The sequence below is a fragment of the Eriocheir sinensis genome, unplaced genomic scaffold (assembly GCF_024679095.1).
Source record: "Eriocheir sinensis breed Jianghai 21 unplaced genomic scaffold, ASM2467909v1 Scaffold859, whole genome shotgun sequence".
Taxonomy (NCBI): Eukaryota; Metazoa; Arthropoda; class Malacostraca; order Decapoda; family Varunidae; genus Eriocheir; species Eriocheir sinensis.
In genome coordinates, this window is record NW_026112229.1 from 140,288 (window position 1) to 159,020 (window position 18,733).

Sequence of the window (18,733 nt, forward strand, 5' to 3'; positions counted from 1 at the left end):
TCATCCACCACCCTGTTAGTAAACCAATTTTTTGCCCCTGTCCCTGTTGAATCTGAATTTTTCCAGTTTAAATCCATTACTTCATGTCCTACCCGGTTCTCTTACCAACAAAGCCTTATGAATATCTCCCTTATTAAAGCCCTTCATACATTTATAAACCTCGACCATGTCTCCACGCACCCTTCGCCTTTCTAGAGAATGCAAGTTTAACTGTTTGAGTCTTTCCTCGTACGGTAAGTTTCTCAACCCCTGAATCATCTTAGTCATCCTCCTCTGCACCGATTCTAACATTTTGATATCCATTCTATAGTAAGGTGACCAGAGTTGAACCGCGCAGTCAAGATGAGGTTTAACTAATGCTAAATATAGTTTGAGGAAGACTTCGGCGCTTCTGTTGCTTACGCTCCTTGAAATAAATCCCAGCACCTTATTTGCTCGATTTCTAGTTTGAAAGCATTGTGCCCTTGGACGGAGATCAGAGCTCACTAAAACCCCTAAATCTCTCTCGCACCCAGACCTGCTTATGAGAGTGTCATTTAAGCAATAGTTATGTGAGGGGTTGTTCTTACCTACACTCATAATACTGCACTTCCCTACATTGAACCCCATATGTCATTTATCCGCCCAGTCATACAGTCTGTTGAGTTCATCCTGGAGAATACTAGCGTCCTCATCCGACTCAATTACTCTACCTATCTTGGTATCATCTGCAAACTTACTGACATCACTACTAATTCCTGTATCTAAGTCATTGATATAAATAATAAACAAATGTAGACCTAATACCGACCTTTGTGGGACCCCACTCGTAACACATCCCCAGTCAGATCTTTTACCTTTCACCTTTGGACCTTGATATTGGTAGTTCCCCCTCAGAGTCAAATACTCAACAAGATCATACCCCCACCCATAGCTATAACTTGAGACCACGGGTTTAAATACTTCATTCCCACCACTTTCAGATCATGATGTTGCGTTTTCTGATCATATTGTTGTACCTCGGCTCCCTACTCGCAACGACACCCATCCACCTGAAGCCTGGCGCCCTCACAGCATGCACACATAGGAGAGGTCTTCCTCATAGAAGATGTGCTCCTCGTAAAATATCCATATACTTCCTTGACGAACACCACAGACACAGTCAGGATAGTCTCAGAAAAACTACTCGGCATGGCAGACGCCATACGGGCCACCAAGACTAGGGAATCAAAGGCACCTTCTAGTACCAACTCTCGGAATCTTTTTCAGCTACTGGAGGATAGGATTCTGTTCATACGGGGAAAAGTTGATGAGGTAAACATGGATTATAGTTTTCACTCAATTGGGTCCGCCTCAAAGTTCCTCTTCGGTACGGCAACCGACGAGGACGTGCGCGATTTGTGGGACCACTACGCTCATGTACTTTCCTTTGCTGCCCGAAATCGCAGGGTGATCAACGCCAATTGTAGGAAACTTGCGCGATTGCAGACTCATATTGAGGAACTGCTAGAGCAAACTAATAAGATGGTAGAAGTTATCAACATAGTTGTCAAGCAGATCGACCAGGTGAATCAGTTTCTCCTCCTAAATCAGGCCTTGCATGTATTGGAAAACGTCATTAACTCTGTCGCAACGGCAAATCAGCAGTTTATTAGCAACACGGTTGATGCAGCGCACGGTAGAGTCACACCTGCCTTGTTCCCTCTGCACGATTTGAGAACGACTGTCCAGATCGGGTATCAAAATTATAGTCTCAAGCCTTTATTTAATACAGACATGAGTCAATATTTTTACCCCTTGATTGAGTCCAGCCTCACCCCCGATGCCATAATCATTCATGTTCCATTTCAGACGGCGGACGTGTTTGAGGCACACGAAATTGTCCCGTTCCCTTTTTCAGCAAAGGACAGTGTGTTAGCCCTGGACACGACCCCGTCTCTTGTCTTAATCGCGAAGGATTTCGCTCTGTATTCGACAGCTAGCTACTCCCTCTTGCAATATTGCAAGGAGACGGTCTTCAGGCGATTCTATTGCTCTGCGTCTCTTTTTGCCTTCCTACCAGTTCGGGGAGGGGTATGCGAGATCGCCCTCACCCGGGTGAACGCGTCTGACGCTCTTTCCCTGTGCCCTTAGAAGCAGCTAACACCAACACCTGTTTTCCATAAGAACTTTTAAGGTCTACATTATTTTTATTTTCCTCAGTCCTTCTATGTGTCAGTCATCTGCCCGGAGGGTACCACTTATCAACGGTGGTCACTATGCCATAGCGGAAGCATGCTATATCAGCTCCACTAACATAACAACGTACCCGTCCCGGATCCGTCTGGTTTTCACGGCCAATATTTCCCATCGAGTGTTTCCTCTGCTGTCTCTCGATAACATTCACTTCTCCAGCATCTCGTATGTGACTAATTCCCTTCATTCATTGTCTTTCGCAAACGAAACAGAGTCTGCAAAAACCCTGGAGGAAACGCTGCCTGAATACTTGCACCTCACCTACTTGTACCCTGGAATTTTTGTGCCAATGTTTCTGATGTTCGTCAGTCTCGCTGTCGTGTGCTACCTTATTAGAAGGATCTCTGTCCTGCACGATTATTTGGTTGCTCAGACGAGGCGACAGGATGCAAATAATCGTGCCACCTGACAGATACTTATACATGTGTCCTTATATTTATCTTTTGCGAGATTTCTTATGATTCATGTCACACACGATGTGTTTTACCTCTCACTATTTATATTATGACTACACATATGTTCTTACATAGCCAGTGTTTTAATGTAATTGTATCATAAGCATTCTGCTTAACATGATTCCACTATGTATAATAATGGTAGCTAGACTGCCAGTTAGATTTTTGTAAATCGCGAGATCGCGATCACTGGTTGGTGACCGAGCAGTGTTATAGAAGGATATCAATGTATTATTATTATTATTATTATTATTATTATTATTATTATTATTATTATTATTATTATTATTATTATTATTATTATTATTATTATTATTATTATTATTATTATTATTATTATTATTATTATTATTATTATTATTATTATTATTATTATTATTATTATTATTATTATTACTATTACTATTATTATTATTATTATTATTATTATTATTATTATTATTACTATTATTATTATTATTATTATTATTATTATTATTATTATTATTATTATTATTATTATTATTATTATTATTATTATTATTATTATTATTATTATTATTATTATTATTATTATTATTATTATTATTATTATTATTATTATTATTATTACTATTATTATTATTATTATTATTATTATTACTATTATTTAATATTACCACGAATTAGGCATACAATTGTCAATGGAAAAAACCCACGACAGATAGATCACGCCACCTTATAGGAATGTCGTCCGTCAGTGTTTACCGTCTCAGTTTGTATACAAAGCATTTCATCAAGCGTGGAGGTCACCTTGACATACGTGACCAATTGTAACTTCATTATTTTCCAATCTGTAACTCAGACTCCTTCACGAGAGTCCGACTGACACACACCGCAGTCTCTCTCTCGCTCAGACGCTCCTGTACATATAGGCTAAGAATATACTCGCCTTAAGGAAGCTGAAGTCTTAATCAACGCCTTTAAACGCCCCCGGTACGCCGTTACAGGCTGACTATGTTTATGTATATAGGAAGTAAAAAAAATACGACAGGGAAATGCTGTGCTAAATTTTAGGCAAATCAAGCAGACTGCCCTTGCCATCAAATCAACTGAACAGGGCCTCAAGATGTTTAGCCTCCGCATCCCTCACCACCAAATCCAAAGGGAGGAATTCATCCCCATCACAACCTGCATGCGCTGTTATAAGATTGAACAACACCTCACAAAGGACTGCCCTCAACCCAAAACCTTCGCTATATGCTACGAATGTAGGGTGGAAGGACACCGCTTCACGACCTGCTCTGCCCAAGCGAAATGTGTAAACTGTTGGGAGGGACACCGCACCCTCGCCTACAAATGCCTTGAACGACGCAGGGCGGTGGTAACGGCGAAAGAGGCCAAGAAGACAAGGCAGCCCCAAACCTACAGCGGGCCACCACATCAGCCTCTCCGGTGCCGATTCCCTCCCTCCCTGCCATTCAAGTTGACACCATAACATCGATCTTCACGTCCATGGCCCATGCACACTTCCAAAACAGCATTAACCCAGGGAGCTTCGAGACTGAACTCAACAAGGTCCTCACTGCCAATAAGCTCCCTGCCATAAAGATCCCGGAGGTTCCTGACCCCTCCCAACTCCTCCCATCCATTCTTCTGCCAGCACCTGCCTCTACCTCCATCACTACCACGCCTCAGCCCCTCTCCCCTGTGAGCGCAGCCTCAGCCAGAGAAGAGCAAGTGTTGCGAGATGAAGCCTCGGTTTCCGACGCAGAGCAACCAACCACCCTGGCCTCTACTCCCTCTGCTCCTGCCTCCCCAGCCAGTGACGCCACACCCACATCTCAGTCCACCAGCCCCTCCCCCTCCTCCACTCACCTTGTCTCCCCTGCACCCCAAGTATCCAACATTGAGCACCGCAGACGCGATGCCACATTCACCTCTCTAACCCCTTCTCACTCAGAGCAAGTAGTTAATTCCTCTCCCTCTCCCCTTCCCTCTCCCCCTCCTTCCTCCCGCCGCACTGACCCTGTTCCCCACAAAATAAACAAAGCACACAACACCCGTAACAACAGACAAAAATGGAACATATAAGAGTCATACAGCATAACGTCCTCAATTGGAACAGACACAAATTCGACCTGATCAATGTCTATAGGGACCTGGATCCTCATATCATCCTTCTAATTGGCCACGGCGTTCCCGATGGCGACAGTCTAAATTCTAAAGATTCAGGGCTTCTCTGTACACAGGAAAAGCTATTCAAACTCTCACACAGACGGCACTGCGATCACCATCTAGATGACTTCATTTCTAACGCTCTCGCTGTGGAGATCACCACTCTCACGGGCAAGGTCCACCTTCTACCAGCCCCCCTCCAGGAACCTCATTCCAATTCAAGATTTCACCTGTATCTTCAGGAGACAGATCCCTGTGTACATGGTAGCCGATCCCAACGCCAACCACCCGACACTAGGCTACACGCATACCAACACCAAAGGAATACAAATACAACACCTGATTAATCAACGAACCATTCACACATAGGCCCACACTTCCCCACATACATAGCTCACAACACAGCAACAACACCGGATATCATCCTCACAAACAACAACACTTATCACAATATCAGCATTACTCAAGACCCCATGAGCATGAGCGACCACATCCCTGTCATCCTTACCATCTCTTCTACTCCCATCCAAATCCCCACACGCCCCAGACCCAACTTCAACCAGGCCAACTGGGATCAATTTCACACAGAAATCACTGAAAAACTCAGGAACTCTCCCGTCAACCCGCAGCTTCGATTGACTTCATCGACACGTATCTTCAAGAATGGTACAACACAGTTGTGACCGCAGTAAAAAACAACATTCCAACAACACGCCACAAAACTCTAACACACTCTCACTTGAGTCACACGACACGCACCCTAACAGCACAAAACAAAGCCATACAGCATGAGGCCAACACCAACGGCTGGACTTATCCTCTCTATAAACGCCACAAACAGCTCCAACTCACGCTACAACAACACTTGCAGAGCGACAGCCGCGCCCACTGGGGCGAGGTCATTGCGGAGACAGCCTCACTATACCATGACCCAGCCACCTTCTGGCGTAAGACAAAACAACTCATGGGAACCGACACGACGAACCCCACAACCTCTTCTCCCCCACACGCGACAAAGTGTACAACAACGAGAAGGAGACGCTACACAGAAATCACTGCGAAGACGTTTTCAGTGACGCGGACGAAGACTGGGACGACGAAGAGACAGAGACTGAAGTACGCGACTTTCTCGCCAATAACCTCCATAGACTTTCCCCTCACGTCAATGCAGACCCCAGCAGACTAATTCTGACAACTACTTCCTCACTTTTGAAATTACATCCAAACACATCCTTTCCATAATCAGAGGCATGAAAAAGACATGCCCAGGACAAAGTGGCATAAATAAAACCATCTTAAGACACCTCCCCCTTGAAGCCATTGCATACTTAAACAAAGACTCTCAATGCCGCCCTTTCAGCAGGCTACTTCCCCGACAAGTTCAAGAAGGCCACGTTGAAACTAATACCAAAAGTTGGTAAAAACCCTCACTACCCCGCTAACTACAGGCCAATATCCCCCTTTGAAGAGCCGGGGAAGATATTTGAGTGAATTCTTGACCACCGACTCAGGACATTCCTTGAAGACTCCAACATCGACAAAGACTTATAGTTTGGGTTCCGCCCAGGCAGGGAAACCACGCACGCCCTCGCTCTCGTGACCGAGACTGTCGCCCAACAGAAAGCTGACGGGGGACAGTGCCATCTCGTCCTGAGAGACATCACCTAAGCCTTCGACAAAGTCTGGCACCTAGGGATGAAGTACAAAATCTTACACCTCGGACTTCCTATCATTCTAGAAAAGCTCTTATGCGGCTTTCTAGATGATAGGTCGGCGAGAATAAGACTTGGAAACTACCTTGGTGACAGCTTTGACCTGAGCTGCGGTGTCCCTCGGGGCAGTGTGCTCTCCCCGACACTATTCACTATACACCAGAGATACCGCTCCCCCACTCAGAGGCACCAACATCTCATACGCCGACGAAATGATTTTCTTTCTACAACAAAGGAGGCAGCTCAAGGGCACACAAAAAAGAAAACAATAATAAAAAAAAGCCCGCTACTCGCTGCTCCCAAAAAAGAATCAAAAGAGGTGGACGAAAGAAAGGTCAATTTCGGGAGGAGAGGTGTCCTGATACCCTCCTTTTGAAAGAGTTCAAGTCGTAGGCAGGAAGAAATACAGATGAAGGAAGATTGTTCCAGAGTTTACCAGCGTGAGGGATGAAAGAGTGAAGATGCTGGTTAACTCTTGCATAAGGGGTTTAGACAGTATAGGGATGAGCATGAGTAGAAAGTCGTGTGCAGCGGGGCCGCGGGAGGGGGGGTGGCATGCAGTTAGCAAGTTCAGAAGAGCAGTCAGCGTGGAAATATCGATAGAAGATAGAAAGAGAGGCTACATCGCGGCGGAATTTAAGGGGTAGAAGACTATCAGTAGGAGGAGAAGAGCTGATGAGACGAAGAGCCTTACCCTCCACTCTGTCCAGAAGAGCTGTGCGGGTGGAGCCTCCCCACACGTGAGATGATTACTATAATCATGTCTAGAATAGAGTCCAGTTTGCCAGTACGTCAAAACTATACAGATTTAAGCTGATGCCCATGCACAAACATAAAAACCCACCTTGTAAAAACACTTATCCTGCCTATCCTTGATTACCCTCCCATTCCCACACACACATTCAGTAACACTCAACTCGCTAAGCTCCAGAGGGTCCAGAACACAGCCTTACGTTTTGCCACCAACCAATACCACCCATACGCCATGACCACAGAGCAAATCCACATAGCAACAAACACTCTCACTCTCAACATACGAATACACAAAAGAGCCACAAAAATTTGGCAAAGACTTTCCCTGCTCAACATACACCACCTCAACACCCTCACTGACAACGCGAACAACATACTCATGTACAACAGAGACCTCCCAAGCAGCCTTGCCGCAATAAACTCCCTGCCTGCACCGCTACTCCACTGAATCTGAGCCACCCCAAGGAAGCAACTCCAGAATCACGGCATCCACACTCGGTTAGCTAGCTATACGCAAACACCACAACTACACGTTACGCCCAAAAACACAAATGTAAACAAAATCGTGACTACGTGCCAAACAATGTATCAACCAAACTCCAGCTTCATGAGCTGATTGTAAGCCTAAAAGTGTAATAAAATGCCCTAGATAGGTGGACTTCCCGCCTGTTCTTCTCCCTCCTACTCCTTCTTTACCTTCCTCACCCACACTCTTTTGATTCTTCCCCCCTCTTCTCTCTAAAAAAAAAAAAAAAAATCCACCTCAGTTCTCCTGAAGAAGCGAAAGCGAAACTAGTCGGGAATAAGATCATCTCAAACACACCCGTGCTAATAAAAATAATGATGATGATGATGATGATGATAATAATAATGATAATAATAATAATAATAATAATAATAATAATAATAATAATAATGATAATGATAATGATAATGATAATAATAATAATAATAATAATAATAATAATAATAATAATAATAATAATAATAATAATAATAATAATAATAATAATAATAATAATAATAATAATAATAATAATAATAATAATAATAATAATAATAATAATAATAATAATAATGATAATAATAATAATAATAATAATAATAATAATAATAATAATAATAATAATAATAATAATAATAATAATAATAATAATAATAATAATAATAATAATAATAATAATAATAATAATAATAATAATAATAATAATAATAATAATAATAATAATAATAATAATAATAATAATAATAATAATAATAATAATAATAATAATAATAATAATAATAATAATAATAATAATAATAATAATAATAATAATAATAATAATAATAATAATAATAATAATAATAATAATAATAATAATAATAATAATAATAATAATAATAATAATAATAATAATAATAATAATAATAATAATAATAATAATAATAATAATAATAATAATAATAATAATAATAATAATAATAATAATAATAATAATAATAATAATAATAATAATAATAATAATAATAATAATAATAATAATAATAATAATAATAATAATAATAATAATAGTAATATAAATAATAATAATAATAATAATAATAATAATAATAATAATAATCTCAACGGTTGTGACGATGTGGATAACCATATCATGACTAGCAGTAATAACAATACAAATATTAACATGCATAGCGTAGATTTTGATGATAATATTAAAAATTATTCTACTTTTATTTTTCTATCAACAATCATATCAATCATATACGTCGATGCTTTTTTGTTATTTTTCATTTTAATTATTATCATTATTATTATTATTATTATTATTATTATTATTATTATTATTATTATTATTATTATTATTATTATTATTATTATTATTATTATTATTATTATTATTAGCATTATTATTATTATTATTATTATTATTATTATTATTATTATTATTATTATTATTATTATTATTATTATTATTATCATCATAAGTACTGCAATCATCACCAGTAATCATGTTGTTTATCTTGCTGTCTATTGTAGCTATGTTAACATTCCTTACCTTCTTGTTGAAGTAGTCTATCAGCCATTCCCTGAAGCCAAGCAGTTTCCTCACGTCCTCTGGCCGCAGCGTGTCGTCACCTGCTGCAGCGTTCACCCCGGCACTGGACGTGACCTGCAACGACAGGCGCCACTGACTTTACCACCAATTGAGACTGGCAGCCAGGCTCTTCATGTGGAGAGAGAGAGAGAGAGAGAGAGAGAGAGAGAGAGAGAGAGAGAGAGAGAGAGAGAGAGAGAGAGAGAGAGAGAGAGAGAGAGAGAGAGAGAGAGAGAGAGAGAGAGAGAGAGAGAGAGAGAGAGAGAGAGAGAGAGAGAGAGAGAGAGAGAGAGAGAGAGAGAGAGAGAGAGAGAGAGAGAGAGAGAGAGAGAGAGAGGTACACCGACAGGCATATTGGAGAGACAGACAGATCGATAGCGATGCTAACAGCGTGCCAAAACTCACCTCAGGATTCAGGCTGTGGGCGGCGTCCCCGTGCACCGCGCCGCTCCTCCTCGCCAGCCACCTCGCTGCTAAGTCTTTACCCTGCCTCTTAGCCAAGTCCAGCGGCGTGAGGTCATCACCGGCCCCCGTACTGGGCGCCGTGTCCTTATCCAGCAGGTACCTGACCACGTTCAGACGCCCTGCCTTAACAGCCCAGTGCAGGGGTGTCAGGCCATCGCCGTCCATTGCGTAAAGAGGCCAGCCAGCCCTTTCCAGGGCCTTCAGCACAACCTCGTGGCCACCAAAGCTGGCGAGGTGCACCGGGGTGTGTCCGTCGGCGGCCTGCAGGAGCTCGGGGGTGGGCGGCGTGACCGGAATGAGGGTAGACACACACTCAGCTTCACCTTCTACTGCAGCCCAGTGGAGGGCCGTCCATCCTGTGTGGGGGAAACATGGAAACATGGAAATGCAGGCAACAGAGTGCCTATTGGCTCATTACGAGGTTGCCCGCTATGGTGATTTAGTCTGCTCGACCGCCACTTGGGGCCTGAGGAGCAGATGAAAGCACCTCGATATTGAGGAGCAGATGAAAGCACCTCGTTATTCAATTTACTCCCGACGCAGCGAAATGACTGTCGATTCTATATTTGAAGGAGTTGATGGTACTCGCATTTACTACTTCTGAGGGAATATTGTTCCAGTGGCGTATGACTAGGTTTGAAAAGAATCTCCTTCCAATATCTGTGTTACATCGACTCGACTGAATGGGTAAGCCGTTATTTCTATTTCTTGAGTTGGTTTGCAGTTTAAAGAATTTGGAGTAATCGACGTTAATGAACTTTTTTAGATACTTGAAGACTTGAATCATATCCCCTCGTAGGCGTCTTTTCTCCAATGTCAAGATATTGAGTCGCTTGAGTCGTTCCTCGTACGGGTGAGCCCTTAAGGTTTGAATCATCTTTGTGGCGCGTCGTTGAATCCTTTCCAGTAAAGCAATGTCCTTTCTGTAATTAGGAGACCAGAACTGTACTGCATTATCGAGGTGCAGTTTTACCAAGGAAGTATACAAGGATAGCATCACGTCTGATGCTTTACACTCGAAGGTCCTCGCTGTGAGCCCGAGCATAGTGTTCGCTTTGTTGTATGCTTTCTTACAGTGATTCGCGTGTTTCAGGTCACTGCTGATAGTGACTCCGAGATCAGTGTCCTCCTGCATCGCCTGCAGAGGTCTCCCATTCATGATGTATGTGTGGTTACTATTTAGGGACCCAATGTGCATGACTTTGCCATTGTCAACATTAAATGACATTTGCCTTTTTTCCGATAACGTCATTGAGGTCTTTCTGAATGATTACGCAGTCGGTCTTTGTAAAGGCTTCTCCACCCACCTTGGTGTCATCTGCAAATTTTGATATTGTGAACTTCAATCCTGATTCTAGGCCATTGATATATATGATAAAGAGGATGGGTCCCAGCACTGACCCTTGAGGCACTCCACTAGTGACTGGAAGCCAATCGGAAGGCTGTCCGTTGAGTAGTACTCGTTGTTTTCTGTCAGTGAGCCAATCTCTTATCCACGCGATCAGATTGGCTCCGATGCCCGTAGAGTGCAGTAATGGAAGGAGAGGTAAGAGAAGGGGGGGAGGGGGAGAAAGGAGAAGGAGGGGAGGGAGAGGAAGGAGAAGGAGAGGAGTGAGAGGAAGGAGAAGGAGGGGCGGGAGAGGAAGGAGAAGGAGGGGAGGGAAAGGAAGGAGAAGGAGGGGAGGGAGAGGAAGGAGAAGGAGGGGAGGGAGAGTAAGGAGAAGGAGAGGAAGGAGAGGAAGGAGAAGGAGGGGAGGGAGAGGAAGGAGAAGGAGAGGAGTGAGAGGAAGGAGAAGGAGGGGAGGGAGAGGAAGGAAAAGGAGGGGAGGGAGAGGAAGGAGAAGGAGAGGAGGGAGAGGAAGGAGAAAGAGGGGAGGAGAGGAGAAGGAGAGGAGGAGAGGAATGAGAAGGGGAGGAAGAGAAAGGATAAGTAGGGGAGGGAGAGGAAGGAGAAGGAGAGTAGGGAGAGGAAGGAGAAGGAGGGGAGGGAGAGGAAGGAGAAGGAAGGGAGGGAGAGGAAGGAGAAGGAGGGGAGGTAGAGGAAGGAGAAGGAGGGGAGGGAGAGTAAGGAGAAGGAGAGGAATGAGAGGAGGGAGAAGGAGGGGAGGGAGAGGAAGGAGAAGGAGAGGAGGAGAGGAAGGAGAAGGAGGGGAGGAGAGGAAAGAAGGAAGGGAGGGAGAGGAAGGAGAAGGAGAGGAGTGAGAGGAAGGAGAAGGAGGGGAGGGAGAGGAAGGAGAAGGAGGATAGGGAGAGGAAGGAGAAGGAGGGAAGGGAGAGGAAGGAGAAGGAGAGGAGTGAGAGGAAGGAGAAGGAAGGGAGGGAGAGGAAGGAGAAGGAGAGGAGTGAGAGGAAGGAGAAGGAGGGGAGGGAGGAGTAGGAAAGGAGGGACAGGAAGGAAAAGGAGGGGAGGGAGAGGAAGGAGAAAGAGAGGAGTGAGAGGAAGGAGAAGGAGGGGAGGGAGAGGAAGGAGAAGGAGAGGAGTGAGAGGAAGGAGAAGGAGGGGAGGGAGAGGAAGGAGAAGGAGAGGAGTGAGAGGAAGGAGAAGGAGGGAAGGGAGAGGAAGGAGAAGGAGAGGAGTGAGAGGAAGGAGAAGGAGGGGAGGGAGAGGAAGGAGAAGGAGAGGAGTGAGAGGAAGGAGAAGGAGGGGAGGGAGAGGAAGGAGAAGGAGAGGAGTGAGAGGAAGGAAAAGGAGGGGAGGGAGAGGAAGGAGAAAGAGAGGAGTGAGAGGAAGGAGAAGGATGGGAGGGAGAAGAAGGAGAAGGAGAGGAGTGAGAGGAAGGAGAAACATGGAAACATGGAAACATGGAAACGCAGGCAACAGAAAGCCTATTGGCTCATTACGAGGTTGCCCGCTTTGGTGATTTAATCTGCTCGACAGCCTGGGGCCTGGGGAGCAGATGAAAGCACCTCGACATTGAGGAGCAGATGAAAGCACCTCGACATTGAGGAGCAGATGAAAGCACCTCGACATTGAGGAGCAGATGAAAGCACCTCGACATTGAGGAGCAGATGAAAGCACCTCGATATTGAGGAGCATCTGAAAGCACCTCGACATTGAGGAGCAGATGAAAGCACCTCGACATTGAGGAGCAGATGAAAGCACCTCGACATTGAGGAGCAGATGAAAGCACCTCGACATTGAGGAGCAGATGAAAGCACCTCGACATTGAGGAGCAGATGAAAGCACCTCGATATTGAGGAGCAGATGAAAGCACCTCGACATTGAGGAGCAGATGAAAGCACCTCGATATTGAGGAGCAGATGAAAGCAACTCAATATTCAGTTTACTTCCGACGCAGCGAAGTGACGGTCGATTCTATATTTGAAGGAGTTGATAGTATTCGCATTTACTACTTCTGAGGGAAGATTGCTCCAGTGACGGATGACTCGGTTTGAAAAGAAACTCCTTCCGATGTATGTGTTACATCGACTCGACTGAATGGGTAAACCGTTATTTCTAGTTCTTGAGTTGGTTTGCAATTCAAAGAAATTGGAGTAATCGACGTTTTTGAATTTTTTCAGATACTTGAAGACTTGAATCATATCTCCTCGTAGGCGTCTTTTCTCCAATGTAAAGAGATTGAGTCGCTTGAGTCGTTCCTCGTACGGTTGAGCCCTTAAGGTTGGTATCATTTTCGTGGCGCGTCGTTGAATCCTTTCCAGTAAATCAATGTCCTTTCTGTAATTAGGAGACCAGAACTGTACTGCATACTCGAGGTGCGGTCCTACCATGGAATTATACAAGGCTAGCATCACGTCTGGCGTTTTACACTCGAAGTTCCTCGCTATGAACCCGAGCATAGTGTTGGCTTTGTTGTATGCTTTTTTATAGTGATTCGCGTGTTTCAGGTCACTGCTGATAATGACTCCAAGATCCTTTTCCTCCTGCATCGCTTGCAGAGGTCTCCCATTCATGATGTATGTGTGGTTACTATTTCTGGACCCAATGTGCATGACTTTGAATTTTTCAACATTAAAGGACATTTGCCATTTTTCCGACCATTCGATAATGTGATTGAGGTCTTTCTGAATGATTTCGCAGTCGGTCTTTGTGAGGGCCTTTCCCCCACCTTGGTGTCATCTGCAAATCTGGATATTGTGGATTTCAGTCCTGATTCGAGGTCGTTGATATATATGATAAAGAGAATGGGTCGCAGCACTGACCCTTGAGGCACTCCACTAGTGACTGGAAGCCAATCGGAAGGCTGTCCGTTGAGTAGTACTCGTTGTTTTCTGTCGGTGAGCCAATCTCTTATCCACGCGATCAGATTGGCTCCGATGCCCGCCGAGTGCAGTTTCTTAAGGAGTCGCTCGTGCGGTACCTTGTCCAAGGCTTTCTGAAAGTCCAGGTATATAACATCACTGGGGATGTGGGCATCCCAGTTCTTATATATACCTTGGAAGAAGTCTAATAAATTCGTTAGGCAGGAGCGCCTGTTTCTGAAGCCATGCTGGGTGTCGGAGATTACATTATTGTCTTCTAGAAACTTAACAAGTTTGTCTCTAATAATCTTTTCGAGTATTTTTCTTGCCACTGATGTCAAACTTATGGGCCTGTAGTTTACTGCAACGCTTTTGTCTCCTTTTTTGAAAATTGGTGTTACGTTCGCCATCTTCAAGTCTTCCGGGACCTTTTTCAATTGAACAGACTGGTTGAATATGTTAGTGAGTGGATGAAGTATTTGTTGTTTAAGCTCTTTTAATACCCGTGGGGACAAACCGACAAGTCCTGTTGACTTGTTCGTGTCGAGTTTATCCAAATACTCTTTCACTTCTTGGTCGCATATTGAGTCAATTATCAGGGGCGTGACTCCCCTCGGCGGGTCAGGGTTCTCGGGCATGGTTTCGATGTTTTCGACTGTGAATACGGATGCAAAGTTACTGTTGAGGATTCTGGCCATCTGTTTACTGTCCTGAGTTGCAGCTCCAGTCTCGTCTGTCAGGGGACCAATATTGGATTTTACTTTCTTTTTCGATCTAATGTATGTGAAGAATTTTTTTTAAGTTTGTCTTGATGTCACGCGCTATTTGTTTTTCGTAGTTGCGTTTACTACTCCAAATAAGGGTGCGACAAGCTCTGAGGCTGTTATGGTACTGAGTACGGGCTTTGGCCGTGTCATTCTCTTTCATTAGGTTATAATTCCTTTTTTTTAAGTTTACCGCCCTTTTTATTTCTCTGGTCATCCACGGTGGATCTACGGCACCATTTACTCGCCTGGGTTTCGTAGGCACTGTAGCCTTTTCTACTCCCAAAAGCTTATCTTTGAAGCTGTTCCACACGTTGTCGATTGTATTGTCGGTTAGGTGAAGTTGGTCCCAGGTCGCAGAGAGAAGCAGCTCACGGGCTAGGTTGAAATTTGCTTTTTTGTAGTCTGGTATCACTGACGGATTGTCTACGAGTTTGTGACTTATGTTGACATTGAAACGGATTAAGTGGTGATCGCAACGGTTAATTTTTTCACCAACTTCACAGTCGCGAATGAGGTCGGGGTCGCTTACTAATACCAGATCCAGCAGATTGTTTTCTCTTGTTGGTTGAGTTACAACTTGAGTGAGGAACGAATCCTCCACCATTTCTATAAGCCTGTTACCCTCTTGATCTCCAGTCAATTGTTCCCAGTCAATGTTAGGGCAATTAAAGTCCCCAATTATTATTGCTTCTTTACTTTGTGTTAAAGAGGGAAGCTCTTCGTACAGGGCAGTGTCATCGACTGCCTGTTGTTTTGGAGGCCTGTATACGGTCGCAAGTGTTAGTTTCTTATTATTCGCAGTTATTTCCATATAGACGGAGTCGTAATTCTCTGCGTCCTGTTTGTCTATTTTTAAGGCAGGGAGCGTACTTTTTACGTAGCAAATTACTTCTCCTCCTTTCTTGTGCATTCGATTTTTTTGGAGGGAGAGGAAGGAGAAGGAGGGGAGGGAGAGGAAGGAGAAGGAGAGGAGTGAGAGGAAAGAGAAGGAAGGGAAGGAGAGGAAGGAGAAGGAGAGGAGTGAGAGGAAGGAGAAGGAGGGGAAGGAGAGGAAGGAGAAGGGGGGTGAGAGGAAGAAGAAGGGGAGGGAGAGGAAGGAGAAGAAGAGGAGTGAGAGGAAGGAGAAGGAGGAGGAGAGGAAGGAGAAGGAGGACGAGGACAGCGAAAGAGGGGAGGGAGAGGAAGGAGAAGGAGGGGAGGGAAAGGAAGGAGAAGGGGGGAGAGAGAGGAAGGTGAAAGAGGGGAGGGAGAAGAAGGAGAAGGGGGGAGTGAGAGGAAGGAGAAGGAGGGGAGGAAGAGGAAGGAGAAGGAGAGGAGTGATAGGAAGGAAAAGGAAGGGAGGGAGAGGAGGAAGGAGGGGAGGGAGGAAGGAGAAGGAGGGGAGGGAGAGGAAGGAGAAGGGGGAGGAGAGGAAGGAACTGAGGGGTGGGATAGGAAGGAGAAGGAGGGGAGGGAGAGGAAGGAGAAGGAGTGGAGTAAGAGGAAGGAGAAGGGGGGAGTGAGAGGAAGGAGAAGGAAGGGAAAGAGAGGAAGGAGAAGGAGAGGAGTGAGAGGAAGGAAAAGGAAGGGAGGGAGAGGAAGGAGAAGGAGGGAAGGGAGAGAATGAGAAGGAAGGAGGGAGAGGAAAGAGAAGGAGGGAGGGAGGAAGGAAAAGGAGGAGGAGAGGAAGGAGAAGAGGGGAGGAGGAAGGAGAAGGAGGGAGGGAGAGGAAGGAGAAGGGGGAGGAGAGGAAGGAGAAGGAGGTAGGGGAGAGGAGAAGGAGAGGAGGAGAGGAAGGAGAAGGAGGGGAAGGAGAGGAAGGAGAAGGAGGGAGGGGGAGGAAGGAAAAGAAGAGGAGGAGGAAGGAGAAGGAGGGGAGGAAGAGGACAAGGAAGGAGGGGAGGGAGAGGAAGGAGAGGGAGGGAGAGAGGAAGGAGAAGGGGAGGGAGAGGCAGGAGAAAGAGGGAGGGAGAGGAAGAAGGGGGAGGAGAGGAAGGAGAAGGAGGGGAGGAGAGGAAGGAGAAGGAGGGGAGGGAGAGGAAGGAGAAGAGGAGGAGAGGAAGGAGAAGGAGGAGGGAGTGGAAGGAGAAGGAGGGGAGGTAGAGGAAGGAGAAGGAGGGGAGGGAGAGGAACGAGAAGGAAGGGAGGGAGAGGAAGGAGAAGAAGAGGAGTGAGAGGAAGGAAAAGGAGGGGAGGAAGAGAAGAGGAGGAGGGAGAGGAAGGAGAAGGGGGAGAAGAGGAAGGAAAAGGAGAGGAGGGAGGAAGGAGAAGAAGGGGGGGAGAGGAAGGAGAAGGAGGGGAGGGAAAGGAAGGAGAAGGAGGGGAGGGAGAGGAAGGTAAAGGAGGGGAGGGAGAGGAAGAACAAGGGGGGAGGGCGAGGAAGGAGAAGGAGGGGAGGGAGAGGAAGGAGAAGGGGGGAGGGAGAGAAAGGAGAAGGAGGGGAGGGAGAGGAAGGAGAAGGGGGAAGGAAAAGGAAGGAGAAGGAGGGGAGGGATAGGAAGGAGAAGGAGGAGGGAGGAAGGAGAAGGGGAGGAGAGGAAGGAGAAGGAGGGGAGGGGAAGGAGAAGGGGAGGAGAGGAAGGAGAAGGAGGGGAGGAGGGGAAGAAGAAGGGGGAGGAGAGAAAGGAGAAGGAGGGGAGGAGAGGAAGGAGAAGGAGAGGAGGAGAGGAAGGAGAAGGAGGGAAGGAGAGAAGGAGAAGGAGGGGAGTGAGAGGAAGGAGAAGGAGGGGAGGAGAGGAAGGAAGAGGAAGGAGGGAGAGGAAGGAGAAGGAGGGGAGGGAGAGGAAGAAGAAGGAGGGGAGGGAGAGGAAGGAGAAGGAGGGGAGGAAACGGACGGAGAAGGAGAGGAGGGAGAGGAAGGAGAAATGGGGAGTGAATGGAATAAGAAGGAGGGGAGGGAGAAGAAGGAGAAGGAGTGCAGTGAGATGAAGGAGAAGGAGGAGAGGAAGAGGAAGGAGAAGGGGGGGAGAGGAAGGAGAAGGAGAGGAGGAAAGGAAGGAGAAGGAGGAGGGAGATGAAGGAGAAGGAGAGGAGGAGAGGAAGGAGAAGGAGAGGAGGAGAGGAAGGAGAAAGAGGGGAGGAGAGGAATGAGAAGGAGGAGAGGAAGAGGAAGGAGAAGGAGGGGAGGGAGAGGAAGGAGAAGGAGAGGAGTGAGAGGAAGGAGAAGGAGGAGGAAGAGGAAGGAGAAGTGGGGAGAGGAAGGAGAAGGAGGGGAGGGAGAGGAAGGAGAAGGAGGGATGAGAGGAAGGAGAAGGAGAGGAGGGAGGAAGGAGAAGGGGGGGAGGGAAGGAGAGGAAGGAGAAGGAGGGGAGGAAGTAGAAGGAGGGGATGGAGAGGAAGGAGAAGGAGGGGAGGGAAAGGAAGGAGAAGGGGGTAGTGAGAGGAAGGAGAAGGAGGGGAGGAAGAGAAAGGAGGAGGGGGGTGGAGAGGAAGGAGAAGGAGGGGAGGGAGAGGAAGGAGAAAGGGGGGGTGAGAGGAAGGAAGCAGGGGAGGGAGAGGAAGGAGAAGGAGAGAGGAGAGGAAGAAGGAGGGGAGGGAGAGGAAGGAGAAGGAGAGCAGTGAGAGGAAGAAGAAGGAGGGAGGAGAGGAAGAAGAAGGAGGGATGAGGAAGGAGAAGGAGGGAGGGAGAGGAAGGAGAAGGGGGGTGGGGAAGGAGAGGAAGGAGAAGGAGAGGAGGAGAGGAAGGAGAAGGAGGGAGGGAGAGGCAGGAGAAGGAGGGGAGGGAGAGGAAGGAGAAGGGGAGGAGAGGAAGGAGAAGGAGGGAGGAGAGAAAGGAGAAGGGGGAGGGAGAGTAAGGAGAATGGGAGGAAGAGGAAGGAGAAGGGGAGGGAGAGGAAGGAGAAGGAGGGGAGGGAAAGGAAGGAGAAGGAGGGGAGTGAGAGGAAGGAGAAGGAGGGGAGGGAGAGGAAGGAGGGGAGGGAGAGGAAGGAGAAGGAGAGGAGTGAGAGGAAGGAGAAGGAGGGGAGGGA

The 18,733-nt window shown here is 46.0% G+C and overlaps 1 protein-coding gene across 1 annotated transcript in view; it reads right to left on the bottom strand.

The window, feature by feature from the left end:
- The window catches only part of LOC126994732 (ankyrin-1-like), an 87,702-nt gene extending 76,712 nt beyond the window's left edge, over window positions 1–10,990 (bottom strand). Inside the window, exons 1-2 of the mRNA XM_050854018.1 lie at window positions 9,757–10,990; window positions 9,313–9,426 (exon numbers count right to left, since the gene is read on the bottom strand). Coding sequence (XP_050709975.1) covers window positions 9,313–9,426; window positions 9,757–10,197 — 555 coding nt within the window. The 5' untranslated portion in view covers window positions 10,198–10,990. The remainder of the gene's footprint in view (window positions 1–9,312; window positions 9,427–9,756) is intronic.
- Window positions 10,991–18,733: the final 7,743 nt, after the last annotated feature.